At 45.4% G+C, this 27,349-nt stretch overlaps 1 protein-coding gene across 1 annotated transcript in view; it reads right to left on the bottom strand.

Annotated features, from left to right (window-relative positions):
• Nucleotides 1-27,349, bottom strand: part of DNAH14 (dynein axonemal heavy chain 14) — a 605,515-nt gene that overhangs the window by 312,462 nt on the left and 265,704 nt on the right. Inside the window, exons 34-35 of the mRNA XM_075925276.2 lie at nucleotides 8,065-8,251; nucleotides 2,787-2,866 (exon numbers count right to left, since the gene is read on the bottom strand). Of these exons, the coding sequence (XP_075781391.2) occupies nucleotides 2,787-2,866; nucleotides 8,065-8,251 (267 nt within the window). The remainder of the gene's footprint in view (nucleotides 1-2,786; nucleotides 2,867-8,064; nucleotides 8,252-27,349) is intronic.

Raw genomic sequence — 27,349 nt, 5'->3', positions numbered from 1 at the left:
ATGCATACTGAACTCCCACATCCCTAATACTACCCCAAAGCAATGATTTAAATGAAGAAAAACAAATTAATTGAGTTAAGGACCAGAGCAATGCCAGGTAAATCTTCTCGTTCATATGGTTGTCTGTCTTAAACCCTCCGGGTATGTCTACACTACAGAGTTAGTTCGAACTAACTTAGTTCGAATTAGTTAATTCGAACTAAGCTAATTTGAACTAACGCGTCTAGAACTAAAAACTAGTTCGAATTAGCGTTTTGCTAATTCGAACTAGCAAGTCCACATTGAGTGGACCCTGAACAGGGCTTAAGGATGGCCGGAAGCAGTGCCGGCAGGGCATCAGAGGAGGACTTAGAGCGTGGAGATGCTGTCTCAGGCTAGCCGAGGGCTGCGCTTAAAGGGACCCGACCCCCACCCCGGACAGACAGTTCTCAGGGGTGCCCCGCTTGCAAACCAGTCCTGGCTTGGAGTGCCCTGAGTGCCCACACTGGGCACATCACAGCACTCGGCCATCAGACCGGCTGCACTTGCCGCAGGCTCCATCTTGGGAGAGGGGGTAATTGGGGGGCTGCAGGAGAGCTTCCACCCCCAGAAGCCCGCAGAGCCAGCCCAATCCTCCCCATCGGGGGCTCGTACCCCATTGCTCCCTCACCTCCTTCCACTTACCCTTCCCTAGCCCCCCTTCCTGATGTACAAAATAAAGATAACGTTTCTTCCAACATTGACTCTCTCTTTATTGAACAAAACGGGGGGAGACTGGGAAAAGGAGATGGGAGAGGGGAAGAGAAAGGCTGGGAGAGGGGAGGGCAACTACAATAATCAGAGGTTGGGAACAGGTCCCAGATGAAGAGAGGCTACAGAGACTGGGACTGTTCAGCTTAGACAAGAGGAGATGGAGCGGGGACAGGATAGAGGTCTCTAAAAGCAGGGGTTGGGTGGAGAGGGTGCATTCAGAAAAGTTCTTCGTGAGTTCCCATAAAGAAGGACTAGAGGACACCAAAGGAAAGGAATGGGTAGCAGGCTTCAAACTAGTAAGAGAAAGTTGTTCTTGACAAAGCAAATAGTTAACCTGTGGAACTCCTTGCTGCAGGAGGCTGTGAAGGCTACAACTAGAACAGAGTTTAACGGGAAGTGAGATCAAGTCATGGAGGTTGGGTCCATGGAGTAGTCTTAGCCAGGGGGTAGGAGTGGTGTCCCTGCCCAAGGTTTGTGGAAGGCTGGAGAGGGATGGCACGAGACAAATGGCTTGGTCACTGTCTTCGGTCCATCCCCTCCAGGGTCCCTAGGGTTGGCCGCTGTCGGCAGACAGGCTACTGGGCTAGATGGACCTTTGGTCTGACCCAGGATGGCCATTGTAAGCTCAGGGTCGGGGGTCTCAGTGGACCCCCTTGATTTTCATGCACACCTGCTCCTGGGTGGTCAGGCTGGCAGCTCTCCTGCCCTAGATGGCCACTTTCCTGTGCCTAGTGCGGAGATCGTGGACGAGGTCCACGATGTCTGCACTAGCCCAGGAAGGTGCCCGCCTCTTGCGGTCCCGGGCAAGCTCCCGGGAGCCGCCAGCCTGGTCCCGGGAAGAGGGGGTGGGCTGGGGGACATCGGGTGGGTGGCTCTGTGCCGTGCCAGGTGCAGGGTCTGCTGGCTGGGTGCTGGCAGGCTTGCACCTGGCACCGGCACCGTAGCCAGCCCGTACCCCTTTAAGGGGTCCGGGGCCGGGAGGGGGGCAATAGAGTTTCCCTGGTGTTGGCCAGAGTGGCCACCAGGGAAAGCTGGGGAGGACTAGCCTCCCACTAGTTCGAATTAAGGGGCTATACACCCCTTAATTCAAACTAGTAAGTTCGAACTAGGCTTAATCCTCGTAAAATGAGGTTTTCCTAGTTCGAACTAAGCGCTCCGCTAGTTCGATTTAAATTCGAACTAGCGGAGCGCTAGTGTAGCGCCTATGAATGTTAGTTCGATCTAACGTCCGTTAGTTTGAACTAACATTGTAGTGTAGACATACCCTGAGAGAGCTTCTGTAGGGGAGATAGCAGGTGTTATTGGAGCATTTTAGGCGGAAGGTGATTATAAAGATTTGGCCAGGAATGGAAGAAAGCAGCTGGGAGTAGAAAACATAGGGGAAAGTTTGAACTACCAAGAGCCATAATTGGAAGAATGGATATAGCCAAAAGCTTTGGATGAGATGAGAAGTTAGCAGTTGGGAGAGGGAAAATATCGTCCAATTTGAACCAGGGAATAAAAATACCGGTTGCAAACTGAGGGAGTGAAACCTAGAAAAGTCTGGAAATATATTTTCTATACAACTTACATCAGATCACAAGCCATACAAGAAATGGGTCCTTCTGTACTATTTTTATATATATGTAAATTCCCAGATGTGTATAAGAACAGCAGCAAAACTCTTTGGACCAGATTCATCCATGGAATATCCTCATTATTTGCAGTGAAGCTATACATGAATGAATTTGGCTGTTTACCTCCCTGGTGTAAGTTTGAACAAGTGAATGTAAGTGAAACAACAGATAATGTCTGCTTCTGGAGATCTGCTTTCTCTTCCTGGGCAGAAATGCATAACATTCGTTTTACAAGCCCCAAATTATAAGATGCTGCACACACTGATAATGTCAGTGTGTAAGTCAAATATTCTTGGTAAAAGTTCTCTGCTACCAATATTTTAGTATTATTTTACTTAGCAAGGCACCATATTGAGTATTATTTTACTTAGCAAGGCACCATAATAATGACCTACATTTTAGTAGTACAGTGGGGGAGTGATTTAGAATCTTACTCACTGTTTTTTTAATTCTTTTTTCTTTTGTCCAGCCCTCAATAACACTGTCTTTATTGCTCTCATGCCAAAATCATAATGATCCTAGAAAACATTAAATATATTTAGCAAAGCTCAAAGAATATAATAGTTTTTTTAAAAGTTCATCCGCAAATTCAATTCTCATGTGAATGGACTCAATCGTGATGAAGGATGGTTGAGACACTATCTACCTAACAGTCAATGAAGGTGCAAACAGCTCTTCATGTAGATTCTTATGTCAGGAACGATACTATCAATTGATTTTTATTCTTATCTGCTTCGTTTTCACTACCCAAGCTTCAGATACTTACTGATCCCCTCTACCTTTCTGATTTTTTATACCTTCTGCTCCCTGTCTCCCACCTCCCTCCTTTTTTTCCTCCCCCCCCCCCTCTTTGTTTTGGGTGTGCACATCCTAAATTCAGAACTCCGGTCATCTGAGGAAGTGGGCTATGCCCACAAAAGCTCATGATACCATCTACATGTTTTGTTAGTCTATAAAGTGCTACCAGACCATTTGTTGTTTTTTCTGTACAGACTAACTCAGCTACCCCCAGAAGCTTCATTAACAGTATCAGCCATAAATTGAAAATATGCACTTGAGAACAAGAAAATTCTGTGGAATAGCTTAGATGCAGACAAAGGCAAAATTTTATCCTTCAACTATAGGAAAATGTGTCTTGTGATAAAGCTCCTTAACTTTAGTACATCCCATGCTTTCAAATGGTTTTTCTTCTTTTAGAGGCTCACAGCAGTCCTCAGTTTAAACACTTTCTCTAGGGCACCAGCTGGTCGTTTGTTGAACTATTTTCAGCATTGGCCAGCATGGAGAAAATAGGGAAACTGGACTCCATATAGTCTCTGTGACTCCAAGTGGTACAATGCAGGACAAATCCCTTTTCCAGAAGCCAGCCCTTTTCTGGTGCTGAAATGGGAAGTGGGTGGTGGTGGGAACCCAGGCCCACCTTCTACTCCAAGTCCCAGCCAGGGACCTTATGAAAGGAGCTGCCTGAAAATGTCTCCAACAGCTGTATGACAGCTACAATGTCCTGGGCAACTTCCCCATGGCCTTCCCCTGCACACTCCTTACCACAAGCTCTTACTTCTGGTACCTGATTGCACTTATTCCTCCCAGATCCTCCACAGCCCTTCTCTTAGTTCCTTGCATGCTCACTGAGCTAATAGAAGGGAAGCCTTATTAAACCAGTCTCAACTGATTCATGGCCCCAAGGTGTCCTGATTATCCTGGCTCCTGTGGATCTGAAAGCCTCCTAATTGGCTCCAGGTGTTTTAATTGGCCTGATTTCCCTGATTGAGTCTAGCAGGTTTCTGCTGGTCCTGGAATAGCCCTTGCTGATCTACCCTGGGAACAAGAACCTATTTAATCTAGAGCTAAATATATTTTCCATCTATCACTCTCCTGTAGCCCTCTGACCTGACCCTATCACAGTTTAGGTAAGAAATGTGTGAAACCAAACAACGAGAGTTCAAAAAGAAAATGAAAGGTAAGGCTATCCTGTTCACTTAACATTTCATGTCTAAGTGACAAATTTAAGTGAAACCGTTACAGGACTGCTTGGGAATAGTGACCATAATATAACAACATTCAACATTCCTGTGGTGGGAAGAACACCTCAGCAGTCCAGCACCCTGGTATTTAATTTCAAAAAGGGGAATTACACAAAAATGAGGAGGTTAGTTAAACAGAAATTAAAAGGCACAGTGACTAGAACCAAATCCCTGAAAGCTGCATGGAAACTTTTTAAAGACACCATAATAGAGGCCCAACTTAAATGTATACCCCAAATTAAAAAACATAGCAAGAGACCTAAAAAAGTGTCACCGTGGCTTAACCACCATGTAAAAGAAGCAGTGAGGGACAAAAAGGTATCTTTCAAGAAGTGGAAGTCCAATCCTAGTGAGATAAATAGAAAGGAACTTAAACACTGTGAAATCAAGTGTAAAGATGTAATAAGAAAAGCAAAAAAAGATTTTGAGGAACAGCTAGCCAAAAAATCAAAAAGAAATAACAAAATGTTTTTTAAGTACATTAGAAGCAGGAAGCCTGCTAAAAAACCTGTGGGTCCCCTAGATGATCGAGCTATAAAAGGAGCAATCAAGGACGATAAAGCCATTGCGGAGAAACTAAATGATTCCTTTGCTTCAGTCATCACGGCTGAGGACGTTGGGGAGATTCCCGAATCTGCACCGTCCTTTCTGGGTGATGAATCTGAGGAACTGTCCCGGATTGAAGTGTCGTCAGAGGAGGTTTTGGAACAAATAGAAAAACTTAATGTTAACAAATCTCCGGGACCAGACGGCATTCATCCAACGGTTCTAAAAGAACTCAAATGGGAAATTGCTGAGCTATTATCTGTGGTTTGTAACCTATCCTTTAAATTGGCTTCCGTACCTAATGACTGGAAGGTAGCCAACATGACACCAATATTTAAAAATGGCTCTAGAGGCGATCGTGGCAATTACAGACTGGTAAGTCTAACTTCAGTACCGGGAAAATTAGTCGAAACAATAGTAAAGAATAAAATTGTGAAGCATGTAGAAGAACATAATTTGTTGGACAAAAGTCAACATGGTTTCTGTAAAGGGAAATCCTGCCTTACTAATCTATTAGAGTTCTTTGAAGGGGTTAACAAACATGCGGACAAGGGGGATCCAGTAGATATAGTATACTTGGATTTTCAGAAAGCCTTTGACAAGGTCCCTCACCAAAGGCTCTTGTGTAAATTACATGGCCATGGGATAAGAGGGAAGGTCCTTTCTTGGATTGAGAACTGGTTAAAAGACAGGAAACAAAGGGTAGGAATAAATGGTAAATTTTCAGATTGGAGAGGGGTAACTAGTGCTGTACCCCAAGGGTCAGTCCTGGGACCAATCCTTTTCAACTTATTCATAAATGATCTGGAGAAAGGGGTAAGCAGTGACGTAGTAAACTTTGCAGATGATACAAAACTGTTTAGGATAGTCAAGACAGAAGCAGACTGTGAGGGACTCCAAGAAGATCTCACCAAACTGAGTGATTGGGCAACAAAATGACAAATGAAATTTAATGTGGATAAGTATAAAGTAATGCACATTGGGAAAAATAACCCTAACTATACGTACAGTATGATGGGGGCTAATTTGGCTACGACAGATCAGGAAAGAGATCTTGGAGTTATCGTGGACAGTTCTCTGAAAACTTCCACACAGTGTGCAGCGGCGGTCAAAAAGGCAAATAGGATGCTAGGAATTATTAGGAAAGGGATAGAAAATAAGACACAGAATATCTTACTGCCTCTGTATAAAACTATGGTACGCCCACATCTTGAATATTGTGTACAGATGTGGTCTCCTCGCCTCAAAAAAGATATTTTTGGCCTTGGAAAGGGTTCAGAAAAGGGCAACTAAAATGATTAGGGGTTTGGAATGGGTCCCACATGAGGAGAGGTTAAAGTGACTGGGACTTTTCAGTTTAGAAAAGAGGAGACTGAGGGAGGATATGATAGAGGTCTATAAAATCATGAGTGGTGTGGAGAGGGCCGATAAAGAAAAGTTATTTATTAGTTCCCTAAATAGAAGAACTAGAGGACACCAAATGAAATTAATGGGTAGCAGGTTTAAAACTAATAAAAGAAAGTTCTTCATACAGCGGCTGAATCAGGACGCCTGGGGCAGTAGCGCCCAGAGCGGCGCTGCGGGACCAACCGGCAGTGTCCCAGCTGCTCTACCACAGGCCTCAGGAGAAAAGCCTGGACTGCTGGGGGGGGGGGAGGCCTACTAGCTGCGCGCCCCCCCCCCCCCAGCAGACCAGGGAGACGCGGGCGGGGGACCGAGACCAGCAGACCAGGGAGATGGGGAGCAAAGCCGCAGAGCATGCCGGCAGCGGGACAGCCGCGGCGCATCTGGGCTATCCGCTGCCCGCGTGCTCCCCGGCTTTGCTCCCCATCTCCCTGGTCTGTTGGTCTCCAGCAGACCAGGAAGATGGGGAGCAAAGCCGCGGAATACGCCGGCAGCGGGACAGCTGCGGCGTGTCTGGGCTGTCCGCTGCCCGCATGCTCCCCGGCTTTGCTCCCCATCTCCCTGGTCTGGGGAGACGTGGAGCAAAGCCGTGGAGCAAAGCCGTGGAGCACGCGGGCAGCGGACAGCCCAGACACGCCGCGGCTGTCCCGCTGCCGGCGTCCTCAGAGGCTTTGCTTCCCGTCTCCCTGGTCTGCTGGTCTCCAGCAGACCAGGGAGACGGGCAGCAAACCCCGTTCGTAACTGCGGATCCGACATAAGTCGGATCCGCGTAACTCGGGGACTGCCTGTATTCTTATCCAGTCCTGATTTTTAGTGTCTAGCAAAGTTATGCAACAAATGCTTCAAAAACTACATAGGTAAATCCAGACAATCACTACATTCTTGAATGAACTCCCACCGGGAAATAAGATAACATTTCCACATCACTTGTGGATGAATAATTTTCATGAAGCATTCACTCTACATCTGACTTATCAATTTTCAGTCTCAAAAGAAAACCTGCAGAAGACTTCAAAGATGAACCTGGGTGCTTAAATTTATTACTGTGCCAATTAAGGATATTAAGTATCATTTAATTCACTAATAGGCAGCGCTGCCCCTTTGAAATGCGCGGCATTTCAAAGGGACAACGCTGCACAGCTGACTCGGGCTTCACTCAGTGGTGACACACTGAAACATGTGGCAGCATTTCCAAGTGGCAGAGCTGCACAGAGCCTGGGATCAACTGTGCGGTGCTGCCACTTTGAAGTAGCCCCTTCTACGCCCTCTCTTGCTGCCTCTGATCGAGGCAGCAGGATGGGGAGGGGGATAGAGGGAGTTACTAGTCAACTATCCTGTCGACTATCCAATAAGCATTTGCTTATCAGATAGTCGACTAGTCTTTAATATCCCTAGTGCCAATACTAAAATTCATGGACTCAATGAACCCACTGGATTTATGGCTTATTACAACAATCTATAACCCACTAACGATGCTCCCCAGGTGCCTTTCCCCATCCCTTTTTCCCCCCTAGAACTGAAGGGTATTAATGGGCACTCTACAACAAATAGTCCCTTGAAATACATGTTGATTACTTATGCTAAACAACCCAGTCTATCTTGTATTTAGCGGTGACATTCTGAGTTCATTTCCCAAATCTGAATAGTTCTGTATAAAAAGCGTATCTCTCTCACCAACAGAAGTTGGCTAATGAAAGATATTACCTCATTCATCTTATTTAATTCTGAAAATGATACTTTACCTGTTGTGACAGCTGATTGCAAGCCAACTGGTAAAGATTGACCAATTTTCCAGACAGTGACTTTGCTGATTTGAAACCTTCTGAAAATAACATTACTTCAGCAATGAGTTGATAATCTGGTACCATCATTGAGACAGGTCGAAATAGTGATTTTAAATTGTCTGGGAGTTCTACACGGCCTTTGTACCTGGTGAAGAAGAAGAAAATAACTCAAGCCTTCAAAAGTTACATTTGTATTAATTATTTTGGCATTAGAAGAGCAAGAAACTAAAAAATCATTTCGGAAACACAAAAGTTTACAGTATAGGCACTTACTCAAATATTGTAATTAAATAAAATATTTTGGCATTATCTTAATGAAATTATACAGTGAAGTTTTGTTGCTTACATCACCACATTTTAATTAATCTACAGAAGATAATTTATTTTGGGATTGCCAGAGGTATTATAATTTCCCTCGAGTTAAGATGTTTTGGATAAATACAACACATACATGCATAATCATTTGTTTTGGTATGAAAACAGGCAGAAGATAATTAATTATCTGTAGATATGCTTCCTATTCTTTTAGGAGAGGAGTGTAGATTTATAAAGATTCGGACATCAGGATTTGAGACAAAATTCTTATTACTGCATATAGGATCTATATTCATAAATCTTATATCCACACACATCCCTAAACTTATTTTATGGATCAGCGAATCATCGCGCATGAATATATGGTAAACTTCAACATTTTCTCTTTTATTATGCCTATGAATTAACAATAAAAACCAAGGGCTGCATCTAGACTGGCATGATTTTGCGGAAATACTTTTAAGGGAAAAACTTTTCCGTTAAAAGTATTTCCGCAAAAGAGCATCTAGATTGGCACGGATGCTTTTGTGCAAAAAGTGCTTTTGCACAAAAGCATCCGTGCACAGTATAGACACGCTTTTGCGCAAGAAAGCTCCGATGGTCATTTTAGCCATCAGGTTTTCTTGTGCGAAAAATTAAAGTGCCTATCTACACTGGCCCTCTTGCGCAAGTATTCTTGCGCAAGAGGGCTTAGCCCTGAGTGGAAGCATCAAAGTATTTGCGCAAGAAGCACTGAATTCTTACATTAGAACGTCAGTGCTCTTGCGCAAATTCAAGCAGCCAGTGTAGACAGCTGGCAAATTTTTGGGCAAAAGCAATTGCTTTTGCGCAAAATCTTGCCAGTCTAGACTCACCCATGGAGTGTTGTTGTAAAGAGAAATAGCACTGGCAACAGAACACAGGTCCAATTAAACCTATATAACACAAAACATACTCTAACTCTGGATCAATTTTCAGTGACAATTAATAATTCAAAAAATGAAAATAAAAATACTTTTGTATAGGAATTAGAGAGAAGTACATTTCTCTCATTACCAGTCTTTTTCAGTCCGTTCACCCAAGTTTTAAAGGTGCAGACATAAGTCTACTTCTCTCTTTATCTAAGGAGCACACCATTTACCATCAGTAAGACTAAGCTATAGTCATGAGTATTTTTAGTTAAAGTCATGGACAGGTCACAGGCAATAAACAAAAATACACAACACCATGACCTGTCCATGACTTGCACTATATACCCATGACTAAACCTTGAGTGTTCTGGATGAGGGGGCTCTAAGGGTACTACTGTTGGTACTGGGGTGGCTTCAAGGAGCTCACTGATGCTGAGGGAGGGGAGAGCTCTATGTCTCTTGCTGGTAATGGGGGCACCAGGGCCTTCACTGGTTCTGTGAGGCTTTGGAGCATCTACTGATGTTCAGCGGTACTCCAAGAGAGGGTATGTCTACACTACAGCGCTAATTCGAACTAACTTAGTTCGAATTAGTTAATTCGAACTAAGCTAATTCGAACTAACGCATCCAGACTAAAAAACTAGTTTGAATTAGCGTTTTGCTAATTCGAACTAGAATGTCCACATTGAGTGGACCCTGAACAGAGGTTAAGGATGGCCGGAAGCAGTGCCGGCAGGGCATCAGATTAGGACTTAGAGCATGGAGCTGCTGTCTCAGGCTAGCCGAGGGCTGTGCTTAAAGGGACCCGACCCCCACCCCGGACAGACAGTTTCAGGGATGCCCTGCTTGCAAAGCAGTCCTGGCTTGGAGTGCCCTGAGTGCCCACACGCGGAACATCACAGCACTCGGCCATCACCTCGGCTGCACTTGCCAAAGGCTGCCATCCGGGGGGAGGGGGCATTCGGGGGGCTGCAGGAGAACTTCCTCCCTGAGAAGCCCGCAGAGCCAGCCCAGTCCTCCCCCTCGGGGGCGCGTACCCCATTCCTCCCTCACCTCCTTCCACTTACCCCTCCCTAGCCCCCCTTCCCGACGTTCAAAATAAAGAAAACGTGTGCTCAAAAATAGAATCTCTCTTTATTGAACAAAACTGGGGGAGACTGGGAAAAAGAGGTAGGAGAGGGGAAGAGAGAGGCTGGGAGAGGGGAGGGCAACTAAAATGATCAGGGATTTGGAACAGGTCCCATATGAAGAGAGGCTAAAGAGACTGGGACTTTTCAGCATAGAGAAGAGGAGACGGAGGGGGGATATGATAGAGGTCTATAAAAGCAAGAGTGGTGTGGAGAGGGTGCATAAAGAAAAGTTATTCATTAGTTCCCATAATAGAAGGACTAGAGGACACCAAAGGAAAGGAATGGGTAGCAGGCTTCAAACTAGTAACAGAAAGTTCTTCTTCACAAAGCAAAGAGTCAATCTGTGGAACTCTTTGCTGCAGGAGGCTGTGAAGGCTAGAACTAGAACAGAGTTTAAAGAGAAGTTAGATCAAGTCATGGAGGTTGGGTCCATGGAGTGGTATTAGCCAGGGGTAGAAATGGTGTCCCTGCCCAAAGTTTGTGGAAGGCTGGAGATGGATGGCACGAGACAAATGGCTTAGTCACTGTCTTTGGTCCATCCCCTCCAGGGTACCTAGGGTTGGCTGCTGTCGGCAGACAGGCTACTGGACTAGATGGATCTTTGGTCTGACCCAGTACGGCCATTCTAAGCTTAGGGCTCAGGGTCGGGGGTCTCAGTGGACCACCCTGATTTTCATGCAAACCTGCTCCTGGGTGGCCAGGCTGGCAGCTCTCCTGCCCTAGATGGCCACTGTCCTGTGCCTAGTGCGGAGTTCGTGGATGAGGTCCACGATGTCTGCACTAGACCAGGCGGGTGCCCGCCTCTTGCGGTCCTGGTCATGCTCCTGAGAGCCGCCAGCCTGGTCCCGGGAAGAGGCGGAGGGCTGGGGGGCATCAGGTGGCTGGCTCATGGCATGCCAGGTGCAGAGTCTGCTGGCTGGGTGCTGGCAGGCTTGCACCTGGCACGGGCACTGTAGCCAGCCCGTGCCCCTTTAAGGGCTCTGGGGCCGGGAGGGGGGCATATGAGTTTCCCTGGTGGTGCCCAGAGTGGCCACCAGGGAAAGCTGGGGAGGGCTAGCCTCCCACTAGTTCGAATTAAGGGGCTACACAGCCCTTAATTCGAACTAGTAAGTTCGAACTAGGCTTAGTCCTCGTGCAATGAGGTTTACCTAGTTCGAACTAAGTGCTCCGCTAGTTCGAATTAAGTTCGAGCTAGCGGAGCGCTAGTGTAGCGCCTATGAAAGTTAGTTCGAACTAACGTCCGTTAGTTCAAATTAACTTTGTAGTGTAGACATACCCAGATGTACTGGATAGCCACTGCTGGGGGCAGGCAAAAGGGTCAATTGCCCTGGGGCCCAGTAATTCAAAGGGGCCCAAGCCTCTGGCCACAGCTGTATTAGTGGTGGCTTGAGCCCTAGCCCTCTTTAAATCCTGTCAAAGCACCATGCTGCATGCTCAGACCAGTGCTAAGGGCAGAGGGAGGGAGTTGCATGCTCTGCTTTAGGCAGCGCTGACAATTAGAGGAGTGGGGTGTGCCACATTCTGGGCAGCACTGAGCTAGCAGCCTTCTGGGAGCATGGGGCAGGTCCAGGATTCAGGGTCCCATGGCAGCTGTTGGCTCTGCTGGCTGGGGGGGAGGGGACCAGCCTGGGACCAATACCATTGTTGCTGACTTGGGTGGTCCAAAACTGCCACTCCACAGAGTGCAGCCTGGGAATGCTGAACTGCTGTGGCCCCTAAACTCTCTCCACCCTAGGCTGTCTCTCACAATGCATCACTAACAACCAATAGCAGCTCCTCCAGGTGCTGTTATCACTCAGCACAACCATATGTGGAGACCCCAGCTACATTGCATCAATGCTCCCATAGCTACTTACAAATCACACAGAGGAAAGCATAAGCCAAATCCCTCCAGCTCCAGCCATTGTATCTCATATCTAATTTATTAATTGGTTCACCAATGGAAAGAGGGTACACACCAGTCTTTATAAAGCCCTAAAGCAAATTTAGTAAATACTTCAAGCAAACTCACTGGTAAAGATAAACAGTAAAATATGTCCAACTTAAACCTTCCTTGCTGCAATTTAATCCCGTTGCTTCTTGTCCTATCAGAAGCCAGGAAGAAAATTTTTCCTCCCTCCTCTTCGTAACATCCTTTTAGATATTTGAAAACTACTATCTTGTTCCCTCTGTCTTTTCTTTTCTAAACTGAAGCCCAATTCTTTCAGTCTTCCCTCATAGGTCATGTTTTCTAGACCTTTAATCATTCTTGTTGCTCTTCTTTGGATCTTCTCCAATTTCTCCACATCTTTCTTAAAACTTGGTGCCCAGAACTGGACAAAATACTCCGGACGAGGCCTAATCAGCACAGAATACAACAGAAGAATTACTTCTTGGGACGGACCTAACACCTTGAGTTTAGCACCCACGGGGACACATCTCGAAGAACCATTATTACTACACCGAGGTGAGTAACCTCTTCTTCTCATGACGTGCTCACAACACTCCTGTTAATGCATCTCAGATTCACGTTTGCTTTTTTTGCAATAGTGTCACAATGTTGATTCAAATTTATCATTATGACCCCTAGATCCCTCTCTGCAGTACTCCTTCCTAGACAGTCACTTTCCAGTGATGCAGACCAGAACTGCAGGTCCACCCACTCCACTACATCCCATCCCAGGGCCCTGGTAGCATCAGAGAAGTCTTCTTTTAGGTCAGAGGGGATCTGCTCTGCAACATACTCACCTAGTTCAGCCAACAGGCAGTCGGCTTTCCCTGGGCTCTTTCCAAACTCCTCCTTGTATGGTACCAGGGTCCAGGGCCACTCCTCAGGGCTCCATCGCTCCGGAAGCTCTGATGCAGTAAGCAGTCCATTCAGGAAGTCCGGGAGTTTTGGGCCTAGCGGCCCAGGCCAGCCTTCAGCTTTTCCTGGGTCCAGCTTCTCCACTGAGTGCACAGGGGAGGCATCTCGCTCCTTTAGCTGCCTGACCTTTTATATCTCTGGCCCTACCCTCTGGTTTCTGGCCAGGTGGGTTGTTAAGGCCAGGTCCTGCCCATCAAGGCTCAGGGAGGGGTGCCTCCCCTTTGGGGTCAGTGGGCAGCCACTCTGCCCCACTACATAAGAGTTAAGGTTTAGACTGTAGGCTTATATTTAATTTTCTTTTGATAACTACTCTGACTTCTTATATATCAGTTATAATAACTTGAAATTTATCTTTTGTAATCAGTAAACTTGTTTTACTGTTTATAGTTTGCCTGAAGTGCTTGGTGAAACAGCTCAGTTTTGCAAAGACTGGTGTATACCCACTTTCCATTGATGATGTGCTGAAGTAGTTAATATACTTACATTTGTCAAGAGAGGATCTTGAACTGTGTCAGAAGGTATATTCTTCAGGAACAAGACGGGGAGCATTTGGCTAGTGCTCTTCTCTGTGGGTTTGTCTACACTACAGCACTAATTCGAACTAACTTAATTCGAATTAGTTAATTCGAACTAAGCTAATTCGAACTATTGCATCTAGATCTAAAAACTAGTTCGAATTAGCGTTTTGCTAATTTGAACTAGCATGTCCACATTGAGTGGACCCTGAACCGAAGTTAAGGCTGGCTGGAAGCAGTGCTAGCAGGGCATCAGGTTAGGACTTAGAGCGTGGAGCTGCTGTCTCAGGCTAGCCGAGGGCTGTGCTTAAAGGGACCCGACCCCCACCCCAGGCAGACAGTTCTCATGGTTCCCCGCTTGCTTGTCTACCTCAATGAGGGACAGCAAAGCAGTCCTGACTTGGAGTGCCCTGAGTGCCCACACTCGGCACATCACAGCACTCGGCCATCAGCCCGGCTACACTTGCCGCAGGCTGCCATCCTGGAGGGGTCAATCGGGGGGCTGCAGGAGAGCTTCCACCCCAAGGAGCCCACAGAGCCACCCCAGTCCTCCCCATCAGGGGCTAGTACCCCATTCCTCCCTCACCTCCTTCCACTTAACCCTCCCTAACCCTCGTTCCTGATGTACAAAATAAAGGACATGTGTGTTCAAAAATAGAAACTCTTTTTATTTAACAAAACTGGGGGGAGGGGAATTAACCTCTGGGGAGACTGGGAAAAGGAGGTGGGAGAGGGGAAGAGAGAGGGTGGGAGAGGGAAGGGGGAAACCTGGGAGGAGGGAGCTGGAAGGAGGAAGCCAGGGGAAGAAGGAGGAGGGGAAGTATCAAACTATGGTACGCCATATCTTCAGTACTGTGTACAGCTGTGATCTCCTCACCCCAGAAAAGATGTTTTGGCCTTGGAAAGGGTTCCAAAAAGGGCAACTAAAATGATTAGGGGTTTGGAACAGGTCCCATATGAAGAGAGGCTAAAGAGACTGGGACTTTTCAGCTTAGAAAAAAGGAGACTGAGGTCTATAAAATCATGAGTGGTGTGGAGAGGATGCATAAAGAAAAGTTCTTCATTAGTTCCCATAATAGAAGGACTAGAGGACACCAAATGAAATGAATGGGTAGCAGGCTTCAAACTAATAAAAGAAAGTTCTTCTTCACAAAGCAAATAGTCAACCTGTGGAACTCCTTGCCAGAGTAGGCTGTGAAGGCTAGAACTATAACAGAGTTTAAAGAGAAGATAGATAAAGTCATGGAGGTTGGGTCCATGAAGTGGTATTATCCAGGGGGTAGAAATGGTGTCCCTGGCCTCTGTTTGTGGAAGGCTGGAGATTGATGGCATGAGACAAATGGCTTGGTCATTGTCTTTGGTCCATCCCCTCCAGGGTACCTAGTGTTGGCCGCTGTTGGCAGACAGGCTACTGGGCTAGATGGACCTTTGGTCTGACCCAGTACTGCCATTCTTATGTTCTTATGTCCTAAGCTCAGAGCTCACGGTCGGGGGTCTCACTGGACCACCTTGATTTTCATGCAAACCTGCTCCTGGGTTTGCATGTGGCCTTTGGTGGTCAGGCTGGCAGCTATCCTGCCCAAGACGGCCAGTTTTCTGTGCCTAGTGCGGATGTCGTGGACGTTGGAGGCCTCTCCTCAAACCTGGATGAGGTCCATGATCTCCGCACTAGACCAGGTGGGCGCCCGCCTCTTGCGGCCCCGGGCAGGCTCCTGGGAGCTGCCAGCCTGGTCCCGGGAAGAGGCGGAGGGCTGGGTGGCAGCGGGTGGCTGGCTCGTGTCGTGCCAGGTGCAGGGTCTGCTGGCTGGGTGCTGGCAGGCTTGCACCTGGCACGGGCACCGTAGCCAGACCGTGCCCCTTTAAGGGCTCCGGGGCCGGGAGGGGGGCAGAAGAATTTGCCTGGTTGTGCCCAGAGTGGCCACCAGGGCAAGCTGAGAAGGGCTAGCTTCCCACTAGTTCGAATTAAGTGGCTACACAGCCCTTAATTCAAACTATTTAATTCGAACTAGGCGTTAGTCCTCGTAGAATGAGGTTTACCTAGTTCGAATTAAGCGCTCCGCTAGTTCGAATTAAGTTCAAACTAGCGGTTTGTATGTGTAGTGCCTATTAAAGTTAATTCGAACTAATGGCTGTTAGTTCGAATTAACTTTGTAGTGTAGACATACCCTGTGTGATTTCATGAATGGCTTTGGGAACTTTCGTGCAATCAAGCTGCGTTCAGGGCTCTATATGTGGCTATGCTTAGTTATAATAGCACATGAAGGGGTTTGCTGCTTGTCACTAGCAAAGTATTGTGAGTGAAAGGCTAGACTGGAGAGTTAAGGGATCACAGTGGTCCCACAATCCCAGAGGCTGCCCTACTCGATCCTATTACAGAAAGTTTCTATCAGAGTTCTGGAATGCATGTCTAGTTTCAGCCCAGTACCACAGTGTAAGGGAGATGATAACACACAAACCTTCATCTCGTTCTAGTTCCCAACAGGAGCCAATTTTACTGCCATGGGGCATGTCTACACTGGAGTTATTTCGAAATAACAAGCAGAGCAACCAGGCCTGTTATTTCAAATTAAGGCAAATTCGGGAGTTATTGTTTCAAAATAACTTATTTTGAAATAACTTGGTAGTGTAGACATAGCCATACTGGGTTACTGTAAAATTTCACCATGGATGTATAATGGGGACTCCTAACTCTTCCTACTAAATTCCCTACTGTTTCCAATATCTACTTACAGAAAAAAAAAAATGATCCGCCTCAAGTGTTACAAGCCAGTGTTTCTTGGCCATTTACTTCTTCTGAAATTGTGAGTTTTCTCAAGACTTTTTCCTGTGCCATAGTCTCTTTTCCACATATGCATAAAGTTACACTCCGGCTGTGTCTAGATTGCATCCCTTTTCCGTAAAAGGTATGCAAATTAGACACATCACATTTGCAAATGAAGCGGGGATTTAAATCCCCCCACTTCATTTGCATAAACATGGCTGCCGCTTTTTTCCGGATTGGAGCTTTGCCGGAAATAAGTGCCAGTCTAAACGCGGATCTTTCGGAAAATAAAGCCTTTTCCGAAATATCCCTTATTCCTTATTTTAAGAGGAATAAGGGATCTTTCGGAAAAGGCTTTATTTTCCAAAAGATCCGCGTCTAGACTGGTGCTTTTTTCCGGCAAAGCTCCAATCCGGAAAAAAGCGGCAGCCATGTTTATTCAAATGAAGTGGGGGGATTTAAATCCCCGCTTCATTTGCAAATGTGATGTGTCTAATTTGCATCCCTTTTACGGCCTAGACACAGCCTCCATGTATGGGAAATCACAAAAATCTGTGTCACTGGTGTCCATAGGAGTAGCAGACTATTGCTTCTCCTACTAGCTGTGCAAAGTGGATGGGAAGGGGAGAGAGGAGAGCAATGAAGTCAGTGTTCCCCTCCTCTTGTATCTCCAACCCTGAAGAACAGGGGTCAGGGAGAGAGATACACATAGCAAAGATACTCCTGTCTGAAGTATGGATGGTGAGTGCATAAGATGAGTGCCAGTCTTATGAGGCAGTACACTGTTTCTAAGATAATTTGTTGGGGGAAAAGTCAACATAGTTTCTGTGAAAGGAAGTCATGCCTTACTAATCTACTAGTTCTTTGAGGGGGTCAACAAACATGTGGACAAGGGGGATCCAGTGGATATATTATACTTAGATTTCCAGAAAGCCTTTGACAAAGTCCCTCACCAAAGGCTCTTAAGTAAAGTAAGTTGTCATGGATTGATAATTGGTTAAAAGAGAGGAAACAAAGGGTAGGAATAAATGGTAAATTTTCAGAGTGGAGAGAGGTCCCCCAAGAGTCTGTCCTTGGAGCAATCCTATTCAACTTGTTTATAAATGATCTAGAGAAAGGGGTAAACAGTATCATGGCAAAATTTGCAGATGATACCAAACTGCTCAAAATAGTTAAGACCAAAGCAGACTGTGAAGAGCTTTAAAAAGGTTTCACCAAACTAAGTGATTGGGCAACAAAATGGCAAATGAAATTTAATGTTGATAAATGTAAAATAATGCACATTGGAAAAAATAATCGCAACTCTACATACAATATGATGGGGACTAATTTGGCTACAACTACTCAAGAGAGAGATCTTGGAATCATTGTGGATTGTTCTCTGAAAACATCCACTCACTGTGCAGCAGCAGTCAAAAACTTAAATAGAATATTAGGAATCATTAAAAAAGGAATAAAGAACAAGACAGAAAATAACTTATTGCTTCTATATAAAACCATGGTACGTCCAGATCTTGAACACTGTGTACAGATGCAGTCGCCTCATCTCAAAAAAGATATATTAGCATTGGAAAAGGTTCAGAAAAGGGCAACAAAAATTATTAGGGGTTTGGAACGGGTACCATATGAGGAGAGATTAAAAAGACTTGGACTTTTCAGCTTACAAAGGAGGAGACTAAGGGGGGCTATGATAGAGTTTTACAAAATCATGACTAGTGTGGAAAAAGCGAATAAGGAAAAAAACAATGGAAGAACTAGGGGATCGTCAAATGAAATTAATAGACAGCAGGTTTAAAACAAACAAAAGGAAATTTTTCTTCACTCAGAGCACAGTCAACCTGCGGAACTCCTTGCCAGAGGATGTGGTGAAATCTAGGACTCTAACAGGGTTCAAAAAAGAGCTAGACAGATTCATGGAGTTTAGGTCCATCAATGGCTATTAGCCAGGATGGGTAGAAATGGTGTCCCTAGCCTCTCTTTCTCTGGAGGTGGATGACAGGAGAGGGATCATGTGAGGATTACCTGTTGTGTTCCCCTCCCTCTAGGGGGCATCTGGTATTGGCCACTGTCAGCAGACAGGAGACTGGGCTAGATGGACTGTTGGTCTGACACATTATGGCCATTCGTATGTTCTTATGTTAAGATTTCTCCAGCAGCCAGTTTAGTCTGACACATACACATTCTTCCCCCTACATATACTCTATCTCGGCAGAACAGGGAAGAGGGGAGACAACATAGTAGGACAGCTTTCCTTGTCTTAAAAAGACAGTGTATGGTGTCATGGCTCCTTCCCCACTTTGGCATGATAAATGCAGAAGTGGGGGCAGGCAAGTGTACCCCAAAGCCTTATCTACCAGGCTTTGGTATAAAACTCCCCCCAAAATCTTAAAACCCTAGATCTTGGGAATAAAACTTCCAATGCCACCACCCAAATGTTGATAAAGAAATCAGGGGAAAGATCATTTGGGAAATCTCACCCCTAAAATAAAAATCAGGGCACACAAATTAACCAATGCCAGGTTAATAAAAAGAAAAGAAAGAACTTTTATTATTACAACAATATTCCTGTTGCAAACATAATGACTAGATGGGAAGGTAACAAAACATACTCATGGGCTGTGTCTAGACTGCATCCCTTTTCCGTAAAAGGGATGCAAATTAGACACTTCGCAATTGCAAATGAAGCGGGGATTTAAATCCCCCCGCTTCATTTGCATAAACATGGCTGCTACTTTTTTCTGGCTCGGAGCTTTGCCGGAAAAAATCGCCAGTCTAGACGTGGATCTTTTGGAAAATAAAGCCTTTTTCCGAAATATCCCTTATTCCTCTTAAAATAAGGAATAAGGGATCTTTCGGAAAAGGCTTTATTTTCCAAAAGATCCGCGTCTAGACTGGTGCTTTTTTCCGGAAAAGCTCTGAGCCGGAAAAAAGCGGCAGCCATGTTTATGCAAATGAAGCGGGGGGATTTAAATCCCCACTTCATTTGCAATTGCGATGTGTCTAATTTGCATCCCTTTTACGGAAAAGGGATGCAGACTAGACACAGCCATGGAGAAACTCCATGGGCCTAGAACTTAGTTACAAAGAAAAGCCAAAACATCTTTTAAACAGTGCCAGATCTCAGATCCCATATCCAACCCTTAAAACAATAAAGCTTAACGAAACTACCTAAACGTTACCCTACTTACAGAAAGTGAAGAATTGTTTCTTGGAGAGAGAGAGAGAGACATGCTTGTCCCTCCCTGTAGCTTCAGAGGACTCACACCGAGAGAGAAAAGGAGAAAAGGAAAAAACCCAAATTCCTTTGTCCCAGTTTGAAAGTCCCACCTACATTCCTACTGGTCACTCCACCTGGCCAGGTGTAGTTAACTCTTTAATCCCCAGGCTGCTGGCTAACCCTCATAATCATGACACATGGCCTCTCTCAGAAACTTACCCAGCAGCAGGCAGCATACACACATTCTGTGTCATACACCCAGTCTGTCACACACACACACTCAGTGTCACACCCACCTCCATCACTGTCACACACCCTGTGCCACATACACTCTCCCAGTCTGTGTCGCAGTCTATGTCTCTCATACTCACACAGACTGTCACTCTTGCTAATACACAAACTATCTCTAATCCCCAGCCCCAACCCTTCCACACAAAGCTATGCCCCTTGCAGGGGCCCAGAGCTGGCTTGTGATGACTTATCAAAATTTGTGGAGTGGCTCCCCCTGCAAAAATTATTGCTTACCTCTGAATTAAGTGTCAAGGCTTCTTTGGGCTTCACCCAATATTGGCCACCTCCACATTGGATGCTCAATTCATTTCCTTCTCTGGTATGTATCTAGTGATTGCTTCTGTAGGAGAGGGCCCCTTGATGGCTTGAGGAACCATGTAGTCCTCCATAAAACATGTTGCATCTTCTAGGGCTTCTAGTCAATGTCTTCAAACCCAGTCTCCATCTACCAGTAGAAGGATGTGTACAAACTGCTTCTATGAGTTCTGTGATCTATAGTCCTATTTGGGCTCTGGTTTTAACAATGCCAGGAAAAGTCCTTTAACCTTTCAGCAATCACCCATGGCTATGCTTTTGGGGAGGAGGGAGTGCTCAGAGCACAAACACTGGCAGTGGGTTTCTAACCAAACCCAAAGAATTCTTCAATGGAAGAGGAGTATGAGGCAGGAATATGTGTACAGGTGTTAGACAGATTTTTATAAAATAATTAAATTTCTTATGTTATTAAGTAAAGAGAAATTATTACTCATAGGAGAATTCTGCACCACTGCACATGTGCATAATTAATAAGCCATGCTTATTTTTAAATTTTTTACTCAAAAAAGTATCTGCTGGACTGTTGCTGCAGTCCCATCATTTGTCCATGAGAGGTGCTAGAACAGAGCAGCTGTTCCCAGCCAGCTACAGAAGAGAAAGAGCCCACAGAACCTTCTTCACAATTCCTGACAAGACAGGGGTTTATAGGGAGACTACCAGAGTAGGGCTTCTGGGAGGTCAGACAGGACTTGTAAGGACAAATGGGAGAGGACAGACAGGAAAAGTGGCTGAATGGGAGTAGAGACACAGGGTCACAGGGAGGAACCATATGGGCAGAAGTGATGGGTCAAAGGTGCAGACTCCATGGGTGCTCCCAAGCTGTAGAACCCACATGCAAAAAAAAGTGGGTACTGAGCATTCACTGGCAACTGACCTAACAACTCCCTCTACTTCCTTCAGTGCCTCCCTTGCTGCCTAAGGCCCTGCCAATCAATAACTCACCCTCCCTATCTGTGCCTCCCATCCACAACAATCAGTTGTTTCATGGTGTGAAGACAGGGGAGGGAAGGAGGAGGAAGGAGCAAGACACAGCATGCTCAGGAGAAGGGGTGAAACTGGGCAGGAAGAGGTGGGGGCATAGGTGGGAACTTGAGGGAAGAAATGGAATAGGGGTAGGATGTGGGGCAGAGCTGGGGATCAAGCATTCTCTAGCACTTTGGAAAGTCAGCACCTGTGGTAGATGAGTAAAACTACAAGGGAATGGGTGAGGCTGAGTGGGGGTGGAGGAAGACATGTGGGCAGAAGATGCAAAGACACATGGGGATATAGCAGATGTGCCTGACTAAATGGGAGGCACTATAGGTCACTCAGAGTCTGCATGGAGGAAGCTTGCTAAAAGTCTCTCTCTGCCTCCTCTTCCCCCGCAAACACCTTGTTCCATAGTTTTCCCACTCATACCCAACAACCCTCCAAGTTCATACCCAGGCTCCTTCCCAGCAATTACTGCCCTCTACCTCAGCTCCTCTATTACCCTGATTCACCCCCCCAAAAGCCTTTGCACAGCTTCTGAGGGGTTAAGGAGATATGGTTCTACATTGTAGTTGAAATTATTCAGAGTACTAATATGATTAGTAAGAAAACTATTTGTCAAAAAAAATTCTGCATTTTTGTTTTCTGTATTGTTATAGATGTATTTACTGACACGTGTTTTAAAATAAATGATAAAATTAATCAAAACTTTCAAGGATGGGGTTCACCTTTTGAGGAAGGGGAAGACTGTATTTGGATGCAGACTGGCTAACCTAGGCCGTGTCCAGACTCAGGGGTTTTTTCGGGAAAAGTAGTCTTTTCCCGAAAAAACTTCCCCTGCGTCCAGACTCAAGCCGCGTTCTTTCGAAATTATTTCGAAAGAACGCGGCTTTTCTTTCGATGGCGGTAAACCTCGTTTCACGAGGAAGAACGCCTTCCTTCGAAAGTTCCTCTTTCGAAGGAAGGCGTTCTTCAATGTAAAGAGGCCGTCTTCGAAAGAGAGCATCCAGACTCGCTGGGTGCTCTCTTTCGAAAAAGCGGATTTCCTCTATCGAAAGATCCGCCTGCAGTCTAGACGCGATCTTTCGAAAGAGGCTCTTTCGAAAGATGCTTTTGAAAGAGCCTCTTTCGAAAGAAGCCTGCAGTCTAGACATAGCCCTAGTGAGGATGGCTTTAAACTAGGTTAGATGGGGACAGGTGACTAAAGCCCATAGATAAGTGATGAACATGGAGACCTGGGAGATGGGTCGGAAATGGGAAAGAGCATGGTCTATAATAGCAGAGAAAAAGGAGGGACAAGGCAGAAATGGGAGGCAAGATCAAATCAGTATCTTAGATGCCTATATACACATGCAAGAAGTAAGGGTAACAAGCAGGAAGAACTTGAAGTGCTAATAAACAAACACAACTATGACATTGTTTATATCACAGAGACTTGTGGGATAATATTCACAATTGGAATATTGGTATAGAAGGATACAGCTTAATCAGGAAGGATAGATGCGGGAAAAAGGAAGGAGGTGTTGCCTTATATATTAAAAATATATACACTTGGACTGTGGTGGAGATGGGCGTAAGAGACAGATGTGTCGAGAGTCTCTGGGTTAGGTTAAAAGGTGTAAAAAACAAGAGTGATGTCATGCTAGGGGACTACTATGGACCACCTATCCAGGTAGAAGAGGTGGATGAGGCTTTTTTTAAACAACTAAAAAAATTATCCAAAGCACAGGATTTGGTGGTGATGGGGGACTTCAACTATCCAGACATATGTTGGGAAACTAACACAGTGGGGCACAGACTATATAATAAAGTTCTTGGACTGCATTGAAGACAATTTTTTATTTCAGAAGGTTGGAGGCGCTACTGGGGGAAATTGTTCTAGATTTGATTTTAACAAATAGGGAGGAACTGGTTGAGAATTTGAAACTGGAAGGCAGCTTGGGTGAAAGTGATCATGAAATCATAGAGGTTCATGATTCTGAGGAATGATAGAAGAGACAACAGCAAAATAGAGATAATGGATTTCAGGAAGGCAGAGTTTGGTATGCTGTCAGGTAAGATCCTATAGGAAACAAGACTAAGGGGAAAAACAACTGAAGAGAGTTGGCAGTTTTTCAAAGGTAAATTATTAAGGGCCCAAAAAGCAAGTGATTCCACTGCTTAGGAAAGATAGAAACTATGACAAAAGACCACCTTGGCTTAACCAGGAGATCTTGCAAGATCTAAAAATCAAAAAGAAAGGAGTCATATAAAAAGTGGAAACTAGGACAAATTACAAAGGATTAATATAAGCAAACAATACAGGTATGCAGGGGTAAGATTAGAAAGGCAAAGGCACAAAATGAGCTCAAACTAGCTATGAACATAAAGGGAAACAAGAAGACTTTCTATAAATATACTAGAAACAAAAAGAAGACCAAGGACAGAGTAGGTCCATTGTTCAGTAAGCTGGGAAAAACAATAACAAGAAAATTGGAAATGGCAGAAGTGCTTAATAACTTCTTTGTTTCAGTCTTCACCAAGAAGTCTGATGAAGGAATCCCTAACATAGTTAATGCTAGGGGGAATGGGGTAGGTTTAGAAGCTAAAATAAAAAATAACAAGTTGAAAATCACTTAGAAAAGTTAGATGTCTGCAAGTCACCAGGGCCTGATGAAATGCATCCTAGAATACTAAAGGAGCTAATAGAGGAGGTATCTGAGCCTTTAGCTATCATCTTTGAAAAATCATGGAAGACAAGAGAGATTCCAGAAGACTGGAAAAGGGCAAATATAGTGCCCATCTATAAAAAGGGAAGTAACAACAACCCAGGAAACTACAGACCAGTCAGTTTAACTTCTGTGCCGGGAAAGATAATGGAGCAAGTAATAAAGGAATTCATCTGCAAACACTTGGAAGATAAGACGGTGATAAGTAACAGCCAGTATGGATTTGTAAAGAACAAATCATGTCAGACCAATCTGATAACTTTCTTTGATAGAATAACGAATCTTGTGGCTAAGGGAGATGCAGTGGATGTGGTATACCTAGACTTTAGTAGGGCATTTGATATGGTCTTGCATGATCTTCTTATCAATAAACTAGGCAAATACAGTTTAGATGGGGCTAAAATAAGGTGGGTGCATAACTGGCTGGATACCAATTATCAGAGAGCAATTATTAAAGGTTCATGCCCTTTCAGCAGGAAGTGGGGTGTCACAGGGGTCTGTTTTGGGACTGGGTCTGTTCAATATCTTCATCAACGATTTAGATATTGGTATAAAGTATACGCTTATTAAGTTTGCATATAATACAAAGCTGGGAGGTGTTGCAACTGCTTTAAGGGATAGGGTCATAATTCAAAATGATCTGGACAAACTGGAGAAATGATCTGAGGTAAATAGGATGAAGTTTAATAAGGACAAATGCAAAGTACTCCACTTAGGCAGGAGCCATCAGTTTCACACATACAGAATGGGAAGGGACTGTCTAGGAAGGAGTACTGCAGAAAGGTATCTACGGGTCATAGTGGACCACAAGATAAATATGAGCCAACAGTGTGATGCTGTTGCAAAAAAAGCAAACGTGATTCTGGGATGCATTAACAGGAGTGTTGTGAGCAAGTCACGAGATGAAGAGGTTACTCACCTTGATGTAGTAACGATGGTTCTTTGAGATGTGTCCCCGCGGGTGCTCCACTCAAGGTGTTGGGTCCATCCCGGCGCCACTAGTCGGAGATTTCCAGAGCCGTAGCCGGCCAGACCATGCATGCACGAGAGCAGCACGCGGCGTTCGCACTCTTTTCAACATCTGCGATCTGGCCCCCCCCCCCGCCAGTTCCTCTCACCGCTTGGTCTCTGAAAGAGAAAACAAGTGAGGACCCTGAGCGGGGAGGAGGGTGGGACATGGAGCACCCACGGAGACACATCTTGAAGAACCATCATTACTATAACCTCTTCTTCTTCTTCTTCGAGTGGTCCTCATGTGTGCTCCACTCAAGGTGACTCCAAAGCAGTAACCCAGGACACGCTCCGAGTCAGTTATTCTCTACCACTGACAAAACTGCAGATGCTACTGCGGCATCCACAGCCCACGACCTCATTATGGCATTATGATGTGCGAAAGTTACACTAGAAGTCCAGGTGGCAGCGCGGCAAATATCGCTGAGGGGGACCCCCCTGGCAAATGCTGTGGAAATTGAGACTGCTAGTGTAGCATGTGCCCGAGGCACAGAAGGAAGGGGCTTACTGCGGATAGAATGATAAGTGGTAATACACAGTGTAATCAGTTTAACAATGCGTTGGGTGGAAAGCACATTACCCTTGGATCTCTGAGCCGTTGACACGAACAGTCTATCCATTCGCCACCATTGGCGGGTCCTGTCTATGTAAAAAGACAGTGTGCACCGCACATCCAGTGTGTGGAGTAAGGCATCCTTACTTGAGGAGAGAGGCTTAGGATAAAACGTTGTGACAATGACAGGCTCATTAATGTGAAACAGGGAGCAGACTTTGGGAATAAAGGCCGGGTGTAGTCATAATGTCACCGCACCTTCGGAAAAAGAGGTAAAGGGGGGTAGCCATCAATGCCCCCAGCTCACTGACTCTTTGTGCTGATGTAATTGCGAGTAGAAAAATCGTTTTCATGGTTAACATCTGTAGGGAAACTGACGCTAGTGGCTTGAAAGGAGGATACATAATAGCGTCCAGCAGTAGGTTGAGATTCCAAGAACGGGGAGGTGCCCTTCGCGGTGGGTATAAGTTCATCAGGCCTTTCTGGAACCTCTTTGTGGTGTGATGAGAGAACAGCGAGGAACCTTCTCTTGGGTGGTGGAAAGCACTAATCGCTGCTAAATGTACCTTTAAGGATGACAATGCGAGTCCCAAGTTCCATAGATGAAGGATGTAATCGAGGACATGGCGTATGGGAGAAAGAAGGGGTTGCATGTTATTCTGGAAACACTGCTTAGAGTATTTATGCCACTTTGCCAGGTAAGTGTTTCGTGTAGATTCTTTTCTACTATGTAGCAGTATTCTTTTGACCTGATCAGAACAAAGGTTTTCCTCCCTTCTTAGTCAGTCAACAGCCATGCCATCAGATGTAACGACTTGAGTCTGGGATGTAAAAGGGAGCCTTGATCCTGTGAAAGGAGATCTTGGTGAAGAGGGAGGGGGTACGGCGGCTGTATTGATATTTTGTGCAAAAACTGATACCAGGCTTGTCTGGGCCAGGCCAGTGCTAGTAAGATGACAGTCGCCGCTTCCACCTTGATTTTTTCCAGCATCCTGGAGATGAGGGCCATGGGCGGAAAAGCGTAAAGAAGTGTCCTCTTCCAGCTGATCAGAAGTGCATCGCCGAGGCAACCCTTGCCAATCCCCACTCTGGAGCAAAAGAGGCAACACTTCTTGTTGTAGGTCGTCGTGAAAAGATCTACCAGAAGCATTCCCCACTTTCAAAATATTGCCGAAAGCACGTCTGTTCTTATTTCCCATTCGTGATCCGTGGGAAAGCGCCTGCTGAGAGAGTTGGCAATCACATTGGCGGTGCCAGGTAAGTACAATGCTGTTATGGTGATGTTGTTCTGTAAGCACCAATTCCAGCACCATACCGCTTCGGCGCATAGGGAGCATGATCTAGCTCCTCCCTGCCTGTTCACATAATACATCACCGCTATATTGTCCGTCAGAATTCTCACTGTCAGACCCTGTATGTCCAAGAGATAATGTTTGCATGCATAGAAAATTGCTCGGAGCGCTAGACGATTGATGTGAAGATGCCTCTCGATGGGTGACCATCTTCCTTGAATTTGTTTGTCAGCCATGTGAGTGTCCCAGTCGATGAGAGAGGCATCCATTGTTATTTGGACTGATGGTTGTTGTCGGAGGAATAGAACTCCCAACAAAAGGTTTTGAGGTCTTGTCCACCAACGTAGAGACTCCCGAACATGCGTGGGTAGCAAAACCGTTTTGTGACTGTCATGCTTTGCAGGGACATACACCATCACCAACCAGTGCTG

The sequence above is a fragment of the Pelodiscus sinensis genome, chromosome 3 (assembly GCF_052426305.1).
Source record: "Pelodiscus sinensis isolate ZL-2025 chromosome 3, ASM5242630v1, whole genome shotgun sequence".
In the NCBI taxonomy this organism is placed as follows: domain Eukaryota; kingdom Metazoa; phylum Chordata; order Testudines; family Trionychidae; genus Pelodiscus; species Pelodiscus sinensis.
The sequence above is the reverse complement of the archived record's forward strand: the minus strand, read 5'-3'. Positions and strand labels throughout refer to the sequence as shown.